The following is a 17,881-nucleotide window of genomic DNA, read 5'->3' as shown; positions in this document are numbered from 1 at the left end:
TCCAGAGCAGTGAGGGAAGCTCCGGGTCGAGGGGGTTGAGCTTTGTACAAAGCCATCCGATTAGGGGACAGGACAGGATGGCCGGGAAAGGGAGCAGGAGCCCTGACCAGCAGCGGACAAGCCAGGGTCAGCTGACCACATGCTGGGGACAAGGAGGGATTCCTGCATGAGGAAGGGGCTGAGTCCACGACTTTAAAGTCCCTTCATACTCTGGAACCCGATAATCTGTTTCCTTTTGTAACAGTTGGCAATGAAGGTCCAGTGGTGCTTGGCAATCGCCCTGGAGTTAATGACTGGAGCTGCCCCATAGGCACACCCATCTGGCGATTTCTTTTCAGGATGCTGAAATAACCAGCTCAAGTTCTGATGAGCAATCAGTCCCGCTGACCCTTGCCTTGTAAAAGAAGGTTCGAGATTCCCAGAGGAATCATGACACGGCCGACGGGACAACATGGCCAGTCCCAGGGGGCGGAAGCACTCTGAGGACGGGTACGTGCTGGACGGAGCAACTGCGTGCGGCCACTGGCTGCGGATCGGGAGCCTCCCTGGCTTCCCCGCAAGAATTTCGAAAGGGAAACTGAAAAACACCCTCCCAATCCCGCCTGCCCCCGCTGCCCCCACGTGAAAGAGAAAGAGGGCAGAGCATGGGCGTGGGTGTGGGCAACACGGAATTGCGCTAGAACAACCACATCTAAAGGAGCCGGTCGGAGCCCCCAGGGCTGTCCTCATAGTGCTCCCAGCCTTGGCACTTTTGAAAGAGATGTGCTCGCCCAGAGACGCGAGCCTGCTGGGACCTCCCATGCTCTCCAAGCAGGGCAGGCTCCCCAGTTCTCCTGCCGTAACTGGCAGGGTGGCGTAACTGGGCCAGGAGTGAAGGGAGGGCCCGGGGTCACGGTTTGCCAACCGTGTGACTTGGGCTAGTCACCTCCCTCCCTTCCTGGAGGCAGGAGGACAGAGCAGTTACCAGTGAACTCTGGAGCGAGACTCTCTGGGTTCAAATTCCAGCACGGCCACGGATGAGCCACGTGACCCTGCCCTCTCTGAGCAACAGTGTCTTGTCTTCGAGAACTAAATCACTGCAGCTGAGAATTAAATGAGCTCATTTACCTGAAGTGCTTAGAGCAGTGCCTAATTTATGGAACGATTAGGATTAGGGTTATCAGCAACTGCAAACAGGACCCAGCACTCCTCCCCCCGCTGACCTTAGAGCACAGGTGGCAAACGCAAGGCCCTCCACCTTGTTTTACCCGACCCGGCACCTAGTTTCTACCTGGCGGCAGCACCCAGCTCCTTGCCCCTAGTTAAGGGGCAGTTACATGTATACAGTCCTACAGTTACATCTGGCCCTTGGAAGGCAACTGTGAAGCTGATGTGGCCCCCGGTGAAAATGAGGCGGACACCCCTGCCTTACCGAGTGGAACAGTACGCTCCCCAGCAAAACTCTGAAGTCGAGTGCAAGTGGGAGGACTTTGGCGCATCCAACCTCACCCACGAGGCCGGTGCCGCCCGCCCACCCGCCCCGTTAGGTTAACCTTGTGGCTACAATAAAACCCACCATGGGCACGGTCTTAAGAACTTTTTGTTAAGTAACTAATTTTATTTTATTATTTATCATAATAAAACAAAGTCAAGGGTCAAAGACACAATCTTTAAAAAGAGTGCTCACTGAACACTTTTAAGAAAAAGTTCACACCCAGGCTAAATTCAGAACCCTGATCACCACGTGGGATGACGGGTCATCGAAGGAGAACATGGCCCCAACTCGCTGTGGGACCTCCGGCCACCCCTCCCTCACTGGCCTCAGTCCCCCATCGGCTACACTGGGCAGACAGTGATCTCTGGGCAACTTTCAGGCCTGCACCCTCTGGGCCAGCGGTTTGGAGACTCTTTTAGATCAACAGACTTGGCCTCCACTGCAGCGCAGTCCTGTTTCCTGAGGGGACAACACCCTCTGGTGTGCGTGTGTGAGAGCAAGACACTAGCAGCTGGCCAAGCAGGAGCTTTCTTCTCTCCCTTGAATATCTCGCTACTCAACATACGGTCCGCAGACCGGCAGCGATGGTGCCAGACAGAAGCTTGTGAGAAAGGCAGGGTCTTGGGCCCCAAGCTGGACCTCCTGAAGCCGAATCCACCTTTTAAACAAAACGCCAGGTGATTCCACACATGTGAGAGTGTGCAAAGCACTGCGCCAGTCTGAGAAAAAGGAAGCTAGTTGGTGCAGGAAATTTAAGTTTTAACATGCACTCAAGCCATAAAGAAATCCAGGATTGAGCTGTATAAATAAAACAAATCATCCCCAACTGACATATAGGAAGCTTTACACAGGTTTTCAAAAAGGAATCCTCTCCAATGTTAAGTGGGTGTCTGATGACAGGGCTGGGCATCCCTGAACCTGGGTTTCAAAGGCACCTGCATTGTCTGCATTGCTACTGTCGTAACAATTGCACTGATGACCAGAAGGGGGCGGGGGGGGGGCAGTTCACACCTTCCCCTGTGGCAGGCAGGGACCTGCCATCAGTGAGGGGAAAGCTTCAAAATATTGCAAATTGCCTCCCAGTTTCTAAAAATATTTCCCTTAACACCCCCAAAATATTTTTATTGGTTTTTCCTACCCTAAAAATTACTGCAATACAGCATACAGTATGCTGAAGGCAGGAGTCAGACCAGCCACTTCCCACGCTCAGGGTCACTGCAGCGCTCAGCAAACGCTCACAGAAGCACACCTGCGGCTTCTGGCACGCACGCAGTAGGGATTCAGTTGGCCTTCACCTTCTGTCTTCCTGAACTGTCTTCCCACACTGGGAGGGCCTGACCCACCCCCATCTTGGAGCTCGGATGGGCAGTGCAGAAAGGGCAGGAGGAGGCAGGCGGGACTCTCACCTCCAGGACAGGCTGGGAGGGCATCCAACCTGCTTTACAGGTTACCCCGGGTGGGGGGGGGGAGTTGGGGGGGACCATGGGCCTGCTGCATGTTTACCAGGGAACCGATCTGTGCTGGAGGGTCCAGACCATGTGCCTGTCTGCTCAGGAACTACTTACTCCCATAAACACAAAATAACTAAATTATTTAATATTTATTTTTTGAATAAACACCTACTGAATTTAGCAGTGTCGTATTTATAAAGTGCATTTATGAAAACAGATTTAACGAGCCCACACTGTAAGTCAGGGACGAAGCTAAGCTGCCATCTTGCTCTGATAGTTTATCCTAACACCATATTTTGCCATGTATAATGCACATTTTTTTTGCCCAAATTTTTGAGGGAAAAATGAGGATGCACATTATACATGGGTAGTGCCGGAGATAATTCTTGTGCTTCATAATTATTTGTTACATAGAATTTCCTGTACCATAACATATTCAAAAATAAATGCTGAAATTCCTTTATAATATACAAAAACAAGTATCTAAATATAAATAAATACATAATTGAATTAAAAAATTAAAACAAAAATTTTTTCCTGAAAGTTTGGGTCAAAAACACGGAGGTGCATTACGCACAGGAGCACATTATACCCAGCAAAACATGGCACCTATCCCATAAGCTTGGTTTCATTATTCCCACTCTGCAGATGAAGAAACTGAAGTTCAAAGTGATGAAAATACCACAGTTTGACCCAAGCCAGGCCATCTGGAGTTTTTCTGGGTAATTATGAACGGTGACCCTCCAAGAGGAGAATATGCATAATGAGGGGCCGAAGAGCCTGAGACACAAGTTGAAACTTTTAATCGACTGCACATGTGTCTTGCTCACACCTGGCTGGCTGTGAAAACAAAGACCCGCAGTGCCCTCCCCCACTTGTTTAAACCGCTCACACCGACAAGATCTCAGGAGAGGATGTGGGATCTCCCGCAAACCAGAATCGCGAGAAACCTGCACATCAGCTGCTGCTGTAGCACAAAATGATTTAAATGACCAGATACTATTAGCGAACAAACTTGAGACTGGAGCTTTGCAGAGACCATTAAATTTCTCCCTAACGTGAATGTGTGCTAAACACTAAAAATGACCTAAAAACGTTTCCAAGCCCCCGTGGTAACTACCGAAAGCAGCCCACTGCACCACCTCGAGGCGGAGTGGAAGCCCACCCTGTGCGGTGGGCGTCTGTATCGGTGTGATGAGTGTACACCAGCACACCAAGTTGCTCCTTTGGGCTCTGAGCTTCGGCGAGTCTTCTCTGGCCAACACAAATTCTAACTGCAGGTTTGACATGGAAGCAGCAACATGGAATCAAATCGCACTCTGTTCAACAAACCTCGGTTATCTCGGTGACCTGAAGGAACCAGCACGGCGCTCCCGCCGTCCATCAGTCCACAGGGAGAAAAGTCCGACCCCGCGTCTCAGGCGTCACCATGAGTGATGGACCGTGAGTCTAACCTCCACACACACAAACACCTTAGTGCCTGGAAAGCCTCGAAGTTACCCACATCTACTTTTCTGCTGGGGAGAATAAAAAGACACGGCAGTAGAAGAATACCTCTTGATAGAAAAATAGTTGAAGGTTTTTAATTCTCTGACAACCAAGGGTTAATACTTTGTGATCCTGTGAAAAACAGAGTATTTGGGAACAGTTTTAAAGTTTTCAAAATCAGTACAAAGCTCACCGACACCCTCACCATGCCCCGCGTCACCTTCACACATTGCACAGTGATGTCCCTGTGAAAACAGAACAGCCCGGTTTCGGTGGGTCGGCCCCTGCACGTAGCTGAATCTCTGCTGCGCTGAGTCCAGGGGCCACCCATCTCCTCTGCTGGTCTCCTGGGCACAGTGACACTTTATGACACGCGTTCTTTAAAGAACCATTTCTGATGCTCCGAGTTGGTGCAGTCTCGTAGGAGCGGCACAAAACTGTCACCCACAGCCGTCCTCTCGGCCTGAACACATTTCCTGGATTGCATGTGGAGTAAAGTGCCATCCTGCAAAGGATAACAGACACTGCTTGGTCAAGAGAATTACAGGCCATCCCTTGGCAAGTCTCTTTCTCCTTAACCTCTGTTCTTAAGTACCCGGGGTGGATTTACCATTTCAGGATTATTGGCTGAGCAGGGTCTGCATGTACGAAGGCCATCCAGGACTGTCCCGGGACACAGAGAGGGCCAATGGTGCCATCTGCTGGCTGCTCTAGGGATCTGTTGGACACTATGTCTCATCCCCACTGCTTTTCCTTCAGGGAAGTCAAGACCAAAGACCCTTTATGGATCTCTTCCACTTAAGTCAGCTAATTCCATCCCTGGGGATCTCTCTCTGATGTATGGAAATGGAGAGTCAGGAAACTTGGCTTCAGTCCCAGCTCAGCTACAGACCAGCCAGTCACCAGAGCGGAAGTGGGTTCCGAGACCGAGCCAACTCCCAAACTCCGAAAGGCCACGCACGATCCTCTTTAATGCCCCTCCCTTCTCTTCTTTCCCCAAACTGTGCTGAGTTAACTGCAGCAAACCCCTCCCCCAGTCCTGGAGTTTCTCTTTAGCTCCTCTCCCACATGTCGTCGTCCCTCTGCTGAAAGATGCAGGAGCACCCCCCTGAGGAACTCAATTGTGGCCCAGCAACAAATGGGCAGAACAGCGACATCCCTATTCCAGGGTGAGAGAGACCTAAGAAATAAACATCGTTGCAAGACAATCTCCAAAGTGTTAACCCTGAAAACCCTAAAAAGTGCTCACAAGCTGCCTCCAGAATAATGTGAAGGTAAATCCAGGCCTACCTCATTTTCCTGTGCTTCACTTTACCGCACTTTGCAGATAATATATTTTTACAAATGGAAGGTAAGAGCCTCCACCAGCAAAAAATCACGACTTGCTGAAGGCTCAGGGGATAGTTGGCATCTTTTGGCAATGAAGTATTTGTAAAACTATGGTATGCACATTGTCTTTTAGACATAATGCTACCGCACACTTAATAGACTACAGTATAGGGCAATCATCACTTTTATAGGCACTGAGAAAATAGAAAATTAACGTGACTCTCTGTCTTGCAAAACTGGCTTTATTGCCGTGGTCTGGAACTGGACCTGCAAAATCTCTGAGACATGCCTGAAATTAAATAAAGCAGCCCTCCTCCCAGCCTTCTGAAGAGACGGGCTTTTCCTGAAATGGTCACTGAAATTTAAGATAAAATTTTAATGACATTTCAAACCAATTTTATAGTCTCTATCTTGCATTGCTATTCTTTGGGGGCTCAGAATGGCTTCCAGTAGAAAGAAAGAGAAGGAAGAGGTCAAACTGGGGGTCACAGACATTGGGGTTCACAGAAATATTTCCCTCATTTTTTACATGAAATAGATAATACTACGGTGCATGTCTTTTCCAAGGAGCCTGCACATTACGTTGCTAATCATAACATTTTCTACAGGAAACCATACTCCAGCTTCTATTCATTCTTGGAATTAACCTATTTATAAACAGTCTAGATAAATCTTTCCACCCCTGGGGCCAGGCTGGGAATGACAACTTCCCATAGAGATAAAGGAGAACTAATTTTCTTCTTTTGAATTACTTTCTTTGGTTTTATTTCTTCAAGTGCTTTTTCATGAGTCAAAGGATATGACCGATTTATGAGTCGCATCCCGGGCTCACCACAAACGCGGTGGCGCTCCCGCCCTCCATGCCTGAACTAACACCCAGTCCCTCCTCGGTGACTATCCTGGCGGAGAGCCACCTCCCTCCGAGAGATCTTGGTGATCCCACTGCACGTAACAACGCATCTCGATAGAGCTTCCCAGTTTCCAACGAACACACATATTCTAGGCCATACATGCAATCCTCGCTAGAGTTCAGATGAGGCTGCTCTGCCCGCCCCTATTTTAGAGGCGGGGAAAAAGGAGGCTGAGAGAAGTACAGTGACTTCTACCCGGATCTAACCCGCCATCCTCACATGTTGGTGATTGGTTTCGCTTGTTCAAACCCCATTTCATCTCAGAACATGTCTGCGACAGGTCCTCTTGCCATTCCAGCCGCTGCAGCTCAAGGTGGAGGCAGATGGAGAGACTGAGGGGAGTCCACAGTGAAGGGAGAGGGAAAGCACAGCCGACCCCGGACACCGGGACTCTAACTGTGGGGCCACGGGCTCAGGGTGGCTGTGACGCTCCCAGTCTCCTATAGGGACTCCCCAGGACTGCCCCGGAGAGTGGACTTGACCTCCATGCTCTCCTCTGCCGCCCACAGAAGGCAGCAAAGACGGAGGAGACAGCTCACTCACCTCCTGCAGGATGAATTTCTGGTCCTCCGGGGCCCTTTCCTCACAGAGATGCATGACCAGAGTGTCTGCTCCTGCCTCCGCAGCTACGCAGGCCTCCGGCTGGCGGGTGTTGTAGCGAATTTCATTCTGGGACGTATACTCGAAAAACTAGAATCAGAGAAGCCACCAGGCATCGGTCACCCTCTGACAGGGAAAGCGGGGAACTGCTGGATGAGAGCCGGGGGTCACGAGAGTGTGGGAGTCAGGGTCCCCCACTCTCCCCTCACCTGGGAATATAAGCCTGTCTGATCAGTCAGCCTCCTGCGTGTCCCTCGGCACTCCACGCAGCCCGGTGTGGTGCTCAGCAAATGGGGATGGAGGAGCCCTTTCTCAGGTCTGCCTTGTGGGTGCCTGGGCTCCTCACGCCCCTGGAGCCTAAGCCCACCCCATGCAGGTGCAGACCAGTGGGAAAGAAAATGCACGCTGCCCAGTGCCCCCACCTGGGGGTTCTGCGGCCTTCCCAGCCATTTCCTCTCCTTCTTCTTCAGTCCTTTCGGCCTCCCCCCTCCGAAGAAGAACAAGTGCTGTGCACAAGCAGACAATGGGACTGCGGATGGGAAGGCTGGGCTCTTTGGGGCAACGGTTTCCTCTAGTGTGACCAGGAAAATGCTAATTCCGACCCGCCCAGAGGGGGATGTGGATTCCTTCAGTCTGAGACCCTAGGGGGCTGTGTTTTCACACTTTTAACAAGACATTCAGCTGCCCACCCACATTGCCCTACTCCCTCCTTTCCAGGAGGTTCGGACACAGGTGGCTGGCTCTTCTCCAGTCACGTGGAGCAGCACCTCTCAAAGGGCTCTCCCAGAAAGCTGGCTGAAACAACAGACTGGGGCTCTAGAGGGGCAGGCCAGGCCTGAGAATGTGCATTTCCAAGCTCTCAGGCGATGCTGCGGTCACCTCTGGGAGGACCGCCGTTGAGGAGCGCTGTTCTAAAAAGTGCTGGAGAACCTAAGTAACTTAAGGCTGTGGGGGTCTGAGTTACGAAAGTTGGCTGTGGACCCCAAGGGGGCTTCACATTCAAATGGAATTGCGGGAGTCCCGGATTGGAAGAAAACTTGAGTCCCCACTTTTTCGTCTCTAGTGTCTGACACCTCCTAGGATGGTCAGACTTTGAAGACCCAGAACCAACACCTCCCTCCTCTCCTGACCCCTCCGCTGGCCCCGCCCTGGTGGGTCCGTCTGCATTCCTAGGCTGGGGTCCCGTTCTGGTCCTCAGACTGTCCCGGCCTTGCCCCCATGCCCACCCTGAAGGACAGCACTTAACAAATCCGTCCAGGCCCCCCGCCGAGGTACCCGGCCGAGCCCTGCTTTGCAGTGTGGCACTCTCCTTCCAAACCTGGGACTGCGTTGAAGAGTCAGTTCGAAGGAAGCCATCCCAAATCCGGATCTGTGGTTTGTTTCCTTAATTTTTTTTTCCTAACCAAAGGTGTTCGCAGCAGGGTTGTTTACATTCACAAAAACAGGGAGGCGGGGACTCAGTTACTGAACAGTAACGTAGCCACACAAAGGTACAAGTGGCCGTTGGGAATGAAATTCTCAAAGGCCGTCTGGTAATGCAAGGAAAGCAGGATGAAGTAAGTGGCAACACGGGAGAGGAAACACACAGACGTCGGATGACAAGCATTTAAAGCACATATCCAAAGGCCGTGCATGGAAACCAAGACGGGAAGTAAACACGTCTTAATTGTAACAGTGGCTGCTTTGGGTGCTGTCCTTCCCTATTCGCTTCTACTTCTTAGATTTCCCAAATGTTCTGTAATGAGCATATGTTACTTTTATAATGGAAAAAAAAACAGCACACATTTAATTTGTAAAAACGCACAGATCTGCCCTCAGTTTCCCCTCTCGGGGCCACACCGATGAGCCCCGGATCGAAGAACCCCCAGCGCCCCCGCCCCCCACCTGCACCTGCCAGGCCCAGGGAACAGCACACACCTACCTGGTTCTGACCCATCCCATGACACTGGTACAGGAGGACCTGGTGCCCTGTGAGGTCCTGCTCGCTGGGAGGGTTGTAGTCGAAGCAGTAACCTTTCAGTCCTGTGTTCTGGAGCTGAACAAAACACAAGGTGGCGTTTTGGTCCAGATTTACACGCAACGATGGAGGCCACCCCACGCTCCGAGGGAGGGAGATGGGGTGAGAGACGGGCCTGCCTCAGGACTGGACTCCGTGGCAAGGGCCCCGTACATCTCTGGCTTTAAAGGTGCCATCCCGTGGGCGGGAATCGCAACCCCCGTTCTCAGTCAGGAAACCTGGGCATCACGAGACCGACAGGTCAGGGCCTGAAAGCCCAGCCTCCTCCCTGCTCAGGAGTGCAGCTTATCGCTGCGCTGGGCCGGACGCGGCTGGGCTGTCGCCTCACAGGTACACCGCTGAGCTCCTCCCACAGCACCGGGCATCAGCGAAGGACACCCCGATCCAGAGGCTCAGCGTTCCCCAGGTCACAAGCCCACCACTCTAGACTCGAAGAGCGACAGCATAATTCCAACAGCCAGTGACCTGCCCGAGGTACCTGGACAAGTGGGGATACCTGAGTCTCGAATCCAGGACTCTGACTCCAAGCCCAGTGCTCTGTCACTCCACACTGTCTAATCTAGTGTCATCTCTGAGGTGTCACTTGGCTCTAAAACCCTCCAATAGCCGCAGGAACAAAACACCTTGGGAAGCTCCGTGCTGCCCCCTCCCTTCCAAAGCCTCAGGGGGAAACTCACGTTGCTTCCTGGTGCGTTCGGAGTGCCCTCAATAGTCCCCCCGAACCCAACTGCTGCCCTGCCCCGTCCACGCTCCGCCAGCCTGGCTCTGATGACAAGGCTCAGCTGTACAGGAAGAACGAAGCCACCACGCACTAGCTCATGGCGCCCAGCCCTCCGAGTCCCTGAGCTCCCTTTGCTTTGTGAAGGAACCTGGGGATGTCCCGGGGGCCCTCCCTGAACCCACTGACCGATCTCGTCACCAAAGGCGGGAGGACCAGGCATTTCGTGCCTCCTTTACGACACGACGTAAAGGCAAAGCGCACGCGTGAAGCGTCCTGGCCAAAAAGGCTAGGCCAACTCCCATCGAACCTTTAGACCTCACTTCCACCGTCAAGAATGCGGGGGTGGAGAGGCACGAATTACAAGTCATCACAAAGAAACAGTCAGATAGTCCCAAGAGTGAGGCACTCTGGGGCAATGAATGTGGTGGCAAAGAGGGGAGCAAAGGAGGGAAAAAACTGCCTTCGATTAGTGAGACGGAGGAGAGGGGGGGACAGGCGGCACCGTGCAGACCTTGTTGGGACCCCCAGGGAACGCACCGGATAACCCGAGAACAATGTGAAAATCTGGGGACTCTGAATAGGGGCTAGATAGTAAATGACACCAAGAAGTCATCGTTCATTTGACCAGGAGTGACAAATGGCCTGTGGTTCCGTGGGAGGATGTCCAAATCTCACTGTGACATGTGCTGAAGGATATAGGAGTAAAATGACACCGTGCCCGGGGTTTGCTTGAAAAAAGGAACACGGGGGAGGGTGGAGCAGAGGAGAGGCAAAGCAAGAGAAGCCAAAGCTTGATGATTCTAGAACCTCGGGGGCAGGGTTCATTACACCGCTGGGTTTCTGTACCTTTGAACACTTTCACAGTGACGCTGAATTTAGTGCATTACCCTCCTGCTTGGTGGGAAACCAAAGACTTCCCAGAAACGCCAGCACTTCCAGCAAACACGACGCAGGAGGCCGCCCCTGCCAACTTGGTGCAATTTCGGACGATGGCCAGGAGCTGGCCTCATTCCAAAAGCATTCCTTTAAGGTTTTTGAAATAACAGAAGTAACTCTCCTTTCCTCACTGCTGGCTTTGGGGATCCCTGAGCTGCAAACGAACTCGTCCAGCCACTGAGATTTGAGGTAAAGTTATAAGGCGGCAGTGAAAACCAGGACACGGAAACACCCATGTCCTAGTTTACACACGCCTATTTCAAGACGGCTCCCAGGGCTGACTCTCTGGACCTGAGCCCCAAACGCTGGCAGGGAGAAGAAAGAACAGTAGATGAAAAGGGGGGGAGTTTGGGATTGGGGGCACCTGTGGTCCCCACCGAGGTGTCTTTCTTGCCCAGGGTTTACTGACCAGACCCAGGGGCCAGGGACTCCCTGCCCACCGTGGGCCCGCCTTACTCACCATCCCAAAGAAGCCAGGCCTGTCTTCAGGCACGTGCAGTTCTGGGTACACGGTGTCCAAGAACCACTTGAAGTCCTTACACTGAAGCTTGGCACGGAGCTGCTTCCTCTCTGTCACATCCCCAAAGGGCTCCTGACAAAACAACAAAACAGTGAGGCCCCTGCAGGTCGTGGTACTTCTTATTGAGGCCCCTCTCCCCACTGTTGTTCATTCCTGCAATAAGCTTTTATTGAGCACGAATGTGTGCCAAGCCCCGGGCAGAACCCGGAGTGCAGACGACAGCCTCAGACACAGTGGCAGCACTCTGGCGGGTGAGACCGTCCCACGTTACATTCCCAGGTGCTCTCACGCAGGGCGGTGCAAGCAGGTGCACGAGGGAAGGGCACGGGGCGCCCGCTGATGGGATGAGGGTCCAGATGCTGGGGCCTGCGCACCATGGATGCACGCATGACCATAGACCCGCAAATGTCAGCGGCACATATGTACAACGACACTCTGATTTACTACTGATGTCTGACACTCGCTTTCAAACACAGGCAAGTTCTAGACATGACGGTGCATGAAAACCTGACGTGCTCCACATCCTGAAGTCTAAATGTACACTGACAACGGTGAGGGCAAAACACTGCAACAGAGACGAGTGGACGTTCGGGGCTCTGGGCAGAGCGTGGGTTCAAAACCTCCCAACGGCTAAACAAAGGAAGCACCTGTTTAGCAGCCACGCGAGCGGTGCTGAGTGAGGACACTGCCGTCCCGCACTGTGACGTCACACTGATAACATTTGCTAAGGTAAACACTTAACCAAACGGTAATGATACATTTGACTAGTTTGACATTTCTGCTTATTTTTCCAGCTCATTTTTAATATATTTTATTGATTATGCCCCTACAGTTGTCCCATTTCCCCCCCTTCATTCCCCTCCCCCCTGCACACTCCCTCCCCACCATTCCCCCCTTTAGTTCATGTCCATGTGTCACAAGTTCTTTAGCTACTACATTTCCCATACCATTCTTGCCCTCCCCCTGTCTATTTTCTACCTACCATCTATGCTACTTATTTTCTGTACCTTCTCCCCNTGGCTAAACAAAGGAAGCACCTGTTTAGCAGCCACGCGAGCGGTGCTGAGTGCGGACACTGCCGTCCCGCACTGTGACATCACACTGATAAAGTTTGCTAAGGTAAACACTTAACCAAACGGTAATGATACATTTGACTAGAGTTTGACATTTCTGCTTATTTTCCAGCTCATTTTAAAATATATTTTATTGATTGTGCCATTACAGTTGTCCTATTTCCCCCCTTCATTCCCATCCCCCCTGCACACTCCCTCCCCACCATTCCCCCCTTTAGTTCATGTCCATGTGTCACAAGTTCTTTAGCTACTACATTTCCCATACCATTCTTGCCCTCCCCCTGTCTATTTTCTACCTACCATCTATGCTACTTATTTTCTGTACCTTCTCCCCCCTTCTCCTCCTCCCACTCCCCTGTTGCTAACCCTCCATGTGATCTCCATTTCTGTGGCTCCACTCCTGATCCTCTTGGTTTGCTGTCCTCTTGATTTGCTTTTGTTTTAGGTGTGGTTGTTAGTAACTGTGACTTTGCTGTCCTTTCACTGTTCATCTTTTTTATCTTCTTTTTCTTAGATAAGTCCCTTTAACATTTCATATAATAAGGGCTTGGTGATGATGACCTCCTTGAACTTGACCTTATCTGAGAAGTGCTTTATTTGCCCTTCCAGTTCATTTTTTATGAGAGTTATTGTACCCTCATCTGCAACCCAATGTCCATTTCAAGGCCACCGGGCACTCGGACAAAAGGTGTATGCAGTGCCCCTCTCACACCTTGTTCTTTGGGAGTTCTCAGGAAGAGGGAGCTGGGGGTCCCAGATGGGGTGACCGGGAAGAGGGGATGTTTCCACCCCGCAGCCTGGAGGCAGGCAGAGGAAGCGATGCCTCTGGCACTCAGAAGCAGAGAGATAGGAGGGAGGTCAGGGGGAAGGTGCCCAGGGCTCTGCAGAGCATGGGGGGTCCCCTGGAGTGTGCACACCCCAGGCCCAGTCCTGCTCACGTCAGCTTTCTCATCTCTAAAATGAAAATTTCAGAGCTGGCCTGAAGGAAGGGCTGCTATTAGGAACCAGAAGAGGTTTTCATCAAGTGGCCAGGAAATCCTGGAGCAGACCTTGTCTTGCCGAGCAGCCCTCTTAGCTACGAGAACACAGGGTTGGGGGCCCGTGTCCTGGGGCATGCAGAGCTGGCCCATGCAGGGGCAGTGGACCTATTTGTTAAAATCTGTTTGTAATTGGCCCTGGCTGGTGTGGCTCAGTGGACTGAATGCTGGCCTGTGAATCAGAGAGTTGCTGGTTCCATTCCCAGTCAGGGCACATGCCTGGGTGGCAGGCCAGGTCCCCAAGTGGGGAATGCGTGAGAGGCAACCACACATTGATGTTTCTCTTCCTCTCTTTCTCCCTCCCTTCCCCTCTCTCTAAAAATAAATACACAAAATCTTTTTAAAAAATAAGAAAAAAGTGTGGTCATAACCCTCAGATCCACACTCGGGATGTTCCCATGTTTTCTGCGTTGTGAGGACGGCACAGGGTGGCAAAAAATCTGAGTCACCCAATGTGCCGCTCGCATGCTGTAAACAAGTGCCCTTCTGAATGTGGTCTGTTCAGTGCTACATATTTCAGATTTTTGTGCTTCATGACGGGGACTCCACTGTGTGGAGTGGCCCCCTGCGGAGTGCGGAAGCGCGGCCTCAGATCGAGAAGGCTGTGACGTGCCCGATGGAGAGAGAATGTGTTTGATCAGCCTTTTCCAGGCATGAGTGACAGCACTGATGGCCGTGACCCCAATGTAGTGAACCAACAACATATGGTAAATAAGGTGTCTTTAAACAGAAACCCATAACACAGGGATTACATATTGACTGGCTGAGAAAAATGTCAACCTGCCAGAGGCTTCTGGGAACCTAACCCTGACTTTATTTCTCCTAAGAGCAGAGGGTCAGGACTCCCAAATTCAGTGTTTGCGGTGACTATATAGAACAGAGCTACAGCAGATAATAAGAATCAACTGCAAATTATAAATAAAGGAATAACGTTTTCCCATACTGTATCAAGCGCACCCAACTCATTTTCTGTTTCTGGAACCAAGTCTGTCACGACGCCAAGGCCAGAGTCAGCTCCTCCTGTTCGGAGGAGGCCGGACCGGGTGCAGGGGCCCAGGGACTCACCAGGCGGGCATGGGGGTTGCGGTGGTAGTACAGCTCTTTGTACCCATCCATCCACACCTCAGCTGCACGGACACTGTTGGCCAGAGCCTTTCTGCGGGAGTAGGGCGCTTGCTTGGGGAAAACGTGGCCAACGTGAGAACACGGGTGTATCTCCAGGGTCCCACCGCACTGCCAGATCTGCACACAGAGCAGAGAAGAGGCCGTGTGGGTGGGCAGGGAATGAGGCGCTGGCCCCGAGTGCCCACAGCCAGGTGGCTGGACACAGACATCATGACGACCACTGCCAAGCCCTCCCCGCCATGGGACAGCAGGCCGCTCCCCCAGCACACTTGGAACACAGAAAGCAGTCAGAGGAAGAAGGCAGTCCCGAAGGCAAACGAGCCCTGGAACCAAGACCCCAAGTCCATGCACTAAAGCTCACGCGCTTGACTCCTGGCTGTACCCGTAGCTGACCTCGCTGGGAACCCAGCTACTCAGTGAGTAAAATACAGGCTGATTACCTGATGTCCTAGCCACAGAAGATAGGAAAGCAGCAAGTAGGAAGAGAAGTTTGGAAGGGAGAAAGGAAGAGCTTCTAGAGGCAGGCAGAGCGGCCTGACACCTGGGGAGAAGGCAGAAAGACCATTAAGAGCACACTCTGAAACTCAGCAGCCTGAGGCATCCAGGCCACTTCATGCTGGGGCAAAAGGCCAAATTCTTAATTATTAAATAATGCTTTTTAAACAAGAAACCATATCAAATATTATTCAAGTTTTAAATTTTCTATTGAAAAGCACTAACATTGACCTAAGGTTCTAATACTTAAAATGCAAGGTTTGGTTAACCGGAAACCTCATGGACATGCTCAAAACTTCTTAAAGGGGGGCATGATCCATGAGTCATATCCAGTGGGATTGCTGGGTGGGCTTGTCACAGACCGCAGATTCCTGGTCCCTACTGTAAGCCCACTGAGTCTGACTTTCTGGGGATAGTGCCCGCAAATCAGCCTTTTAAACAAGTTTCCCCAACAATTCTATGTGGGTCAAAGTTTGGAAGTCAGTACACTAAATAAAGAGGCCACTTCATAAATAGTCCTACGAAACAAGTCTCCAAAAGATGGGATCAGCAGGTAGGGACCTCACTTCCAGTCTAGTCTCTGATACCCACTCCTTGAGCGAAGTCACTCCCCCTCCCTGGGCCTCAGTCCCTCCCCGCTGTAGTGAGAGGAAAGAACTGGGTGACTTGCGAAGCCTTTTCCTACCCCAAGTCTATTTAAAAGTGGATATTTTTAAAAGTTCAAACAAGCAGGCAAGCATGGTCACAGGATTCGTATGCCATTGCCATTTTTTCAGCATTGCTGGATAAGTTGATAGCACAGAGGAAAAAGCTTGGTAGCTTTTCCCCCAGGAAGCTGGCTCTCATACAATCCCATCCTTCAGAGAGAGAGAGAGACAGAGAGAGAGAGACAGAGAAAGAGAAACAGGTTAAGAACGAGTCCAAAGAGAAAGCTGGAATACTTACCCTGAAGGAGAATTCGAGGTTTTCTCCGCCCCAAACTTCCATTCCTGTGTCATAAGACCCCAGATATTCAAAATATTTCTTACTCACAGCAAACAGCCCGCCAGCCATTGTTGGAGACCTGGAAGCGTAGGAGACCCACACTGCAGCGCAAGCGGCAGGAAACTGCCAGTCAGCTGAACTCCCCGCCCACCACATGGCCTTCAGTCCAGTCATCCATCTCTAAAGAGTGCCCGGAGCTCACACTCCGCCCAGCACTGAGCAAGGCCTGGGGGCACAGGCAGCTCAACAGGCAGGGACAGAATTGGGTGTAGGACAAATGTGTTCACTAAGTCGCCCTGAGCCTATGTGAACACAGAAGAGGTCATGGGGGGCGGCCGGAGGTAGGGAGCTCAGTTTCCTGGAAGAGGCAGGGTATGCGGAACAACAAAGGGGAATTAGCCAAGAAAAGAAATGGAGTGGTTCTCCAAGAAGATGCCATCAGAAGCCAGGGCATGAGACAGAGAAACCCTGTACTTTTAGAAGCACAGAGGACCAGGAGACAAGACCACATTCCCTCACAGAATGGCAGGTACCAGGTGGTGGCGACCTGGGGCACCCAGTCACAGTGCCGGCACTCCCAGAGGCCCCCGAGAAGCTGGTGAGTAGAAGACAGTACCAGGCACCACCCTCTAAGGGCTCCCGGAGGGCCTGCTCCTCTCCAGCTCCAGCACTGCCCCCTGCAGGATCCGGACGCCAGCTTTGGCCTGTGTCCTCGGCTGGCCCCATTTTCTCTCTCCCAGGTTCCTCTGGAAGATAACACTGACCTCAGAAATGGCCCAAGGCTTCCATCCCACCACAGCAGAAAGCTGTAAGCACACCGCAGACGAACAGATGGAAAGAATAAACTCAGAAACGGGAACTATTACTACGAAGAACCCAAGTTTAAGTTTTTGATCCTCCAGCCGCACATCCAGGCCTTGACAAAGTACTGACTTTCCCTGCGCTCCAAACTCTAGGCCAGCTGGGGAACGGACAGCCAGATTCCCTGTGGAAGGGAAGGTTCTAGACTACAAAACCCTTTCACACGTGTTCATCCTCAAAGTCTAGGGTGAATGTGCTCGTACCTACTGCACAGGTGAGGAAACTGAGGCCCAGGGTATTACGGGGGCAGGGGTAGCTGGCCACAACGTCCCTAAGCATGTGTGTGGGGTGGGGGCGGGGCAGGCAACAAGAGTTCATGTCAGCATCACAGGCTGGATATGTGACCCTGAATAAGACCCTTCTTACTCTGTGCCTCAGTTTCCAAACCTGTACAATGAGCGGTTAGGCAAGATGCTCCCTAAGGGATCCCCCAGAAGCCTGGGAGTCACCTTTGATCCCTCCCTGCCGCACTCCCATTCAGTCTCTCCCACTTCTCCGGCCACAACATCTGAGTCCACCGCTTCCCTCCACCTTCTCCTGCACCATCTCCTCCTGCCCTGCAAGACCGCGGCGCCTCCTAATGATGCCCCTGCCTGCAGCCCTGCTCCCTCCAGGCCCCTCACCACATGGCACCCAGCACAATCTTTAAAGAATTTAACAGGCAAAGGTCACTTCCAGCGAAAGTCCCTTCATAGCTTCTACCCTCTCGGGGTGGAGTCTACATCCTTTCTGTGGCCTTCAAGGCTGGACGTGACTCGACCCCACTGACCTCTCCAGCCCCACCTCTCAATACCATCTCCATACTCACTTCACTTCAGGCATCAGTGGGTCATCGCAAGGTCAGAACTCAAGCGGAAGG

The 17,881-nt window shown here is 51.9% G+C and overlaps 1 protein-coding gene across 2 annotated transcripts in view; it reads right to left on the bottom strand.

Moving 5' to 3' along the window:
- Nucleotides 1–4,227: 4,227 nt before the first annotated feature.
- Nucleotides 4,228–17,881, bottom strand: part of GALNT12 (polypeptide N-acetylgalactosaminyltransferase 12) — a 32,723-nt gene continuing 19,069 nt past the window's right edge. Inside the window, exons 5-10 of one of the 2 annotated variants that reach the window (XM_037035819.1) lie at nucleotides 16,123–16,240; nucleotides 14,623–14,799; nucleotides 11,388–11,519; nucleotides 9,169–9,288; nucleotides 7,197–7,343; nucleotides 4,228–4,918 (exon numbers count right to left, since the gene is read on the bottom strand). In XM_037035819.1, coding sequence (XP_036891714.1) covers nucleotides 4,778–4,918; nucleotides 7,197–7,343; nucleotides 9,169–9,288; nucleotides 11,388–11,519; nucleotides 14,623–14,799; nucleotides 16,123–16,240 — 835 coding nt within the window. In that variant the 3' untranslated portion in view covers nucleotides 4,228–4,777. The remainder of the gene's footprint in view (nucleotides 4,919–7,196; nucleotides 7,344–9,168; nucleotides 9,289–11,387; nucleotides 11,520–14,622; nucleotides 14,800–16,122; nucleotides 16,241–17,881) is intronic. The other variant, XM_037035820.1, reaches the window with a different exon arrangement.

This window comes from Sturnira hondurensis, unplaced genomic scaffold, assembly GCF_014824575.4.
Source record: "Sturnira hondurensis isolate 20B ecotype Veracruz unplaced genomic scaffold, ASM1482457v3 Scaffold0022566, whole genome shotgun sequence".
In the NCBI taxonomy this organism is placed as follows: domain Eukaryota; kingdom Metazoa; phylum Chordata; class Mammalia; order Chiroptera; family Phyllostomidae; genus Sturnira; species Sturnira hondurensis.
The sequence above is the reverse complement of the archived record's forward strand: the minus strand, read 5'-3'. Positions and strand labels throughout refer to the sequence as shown.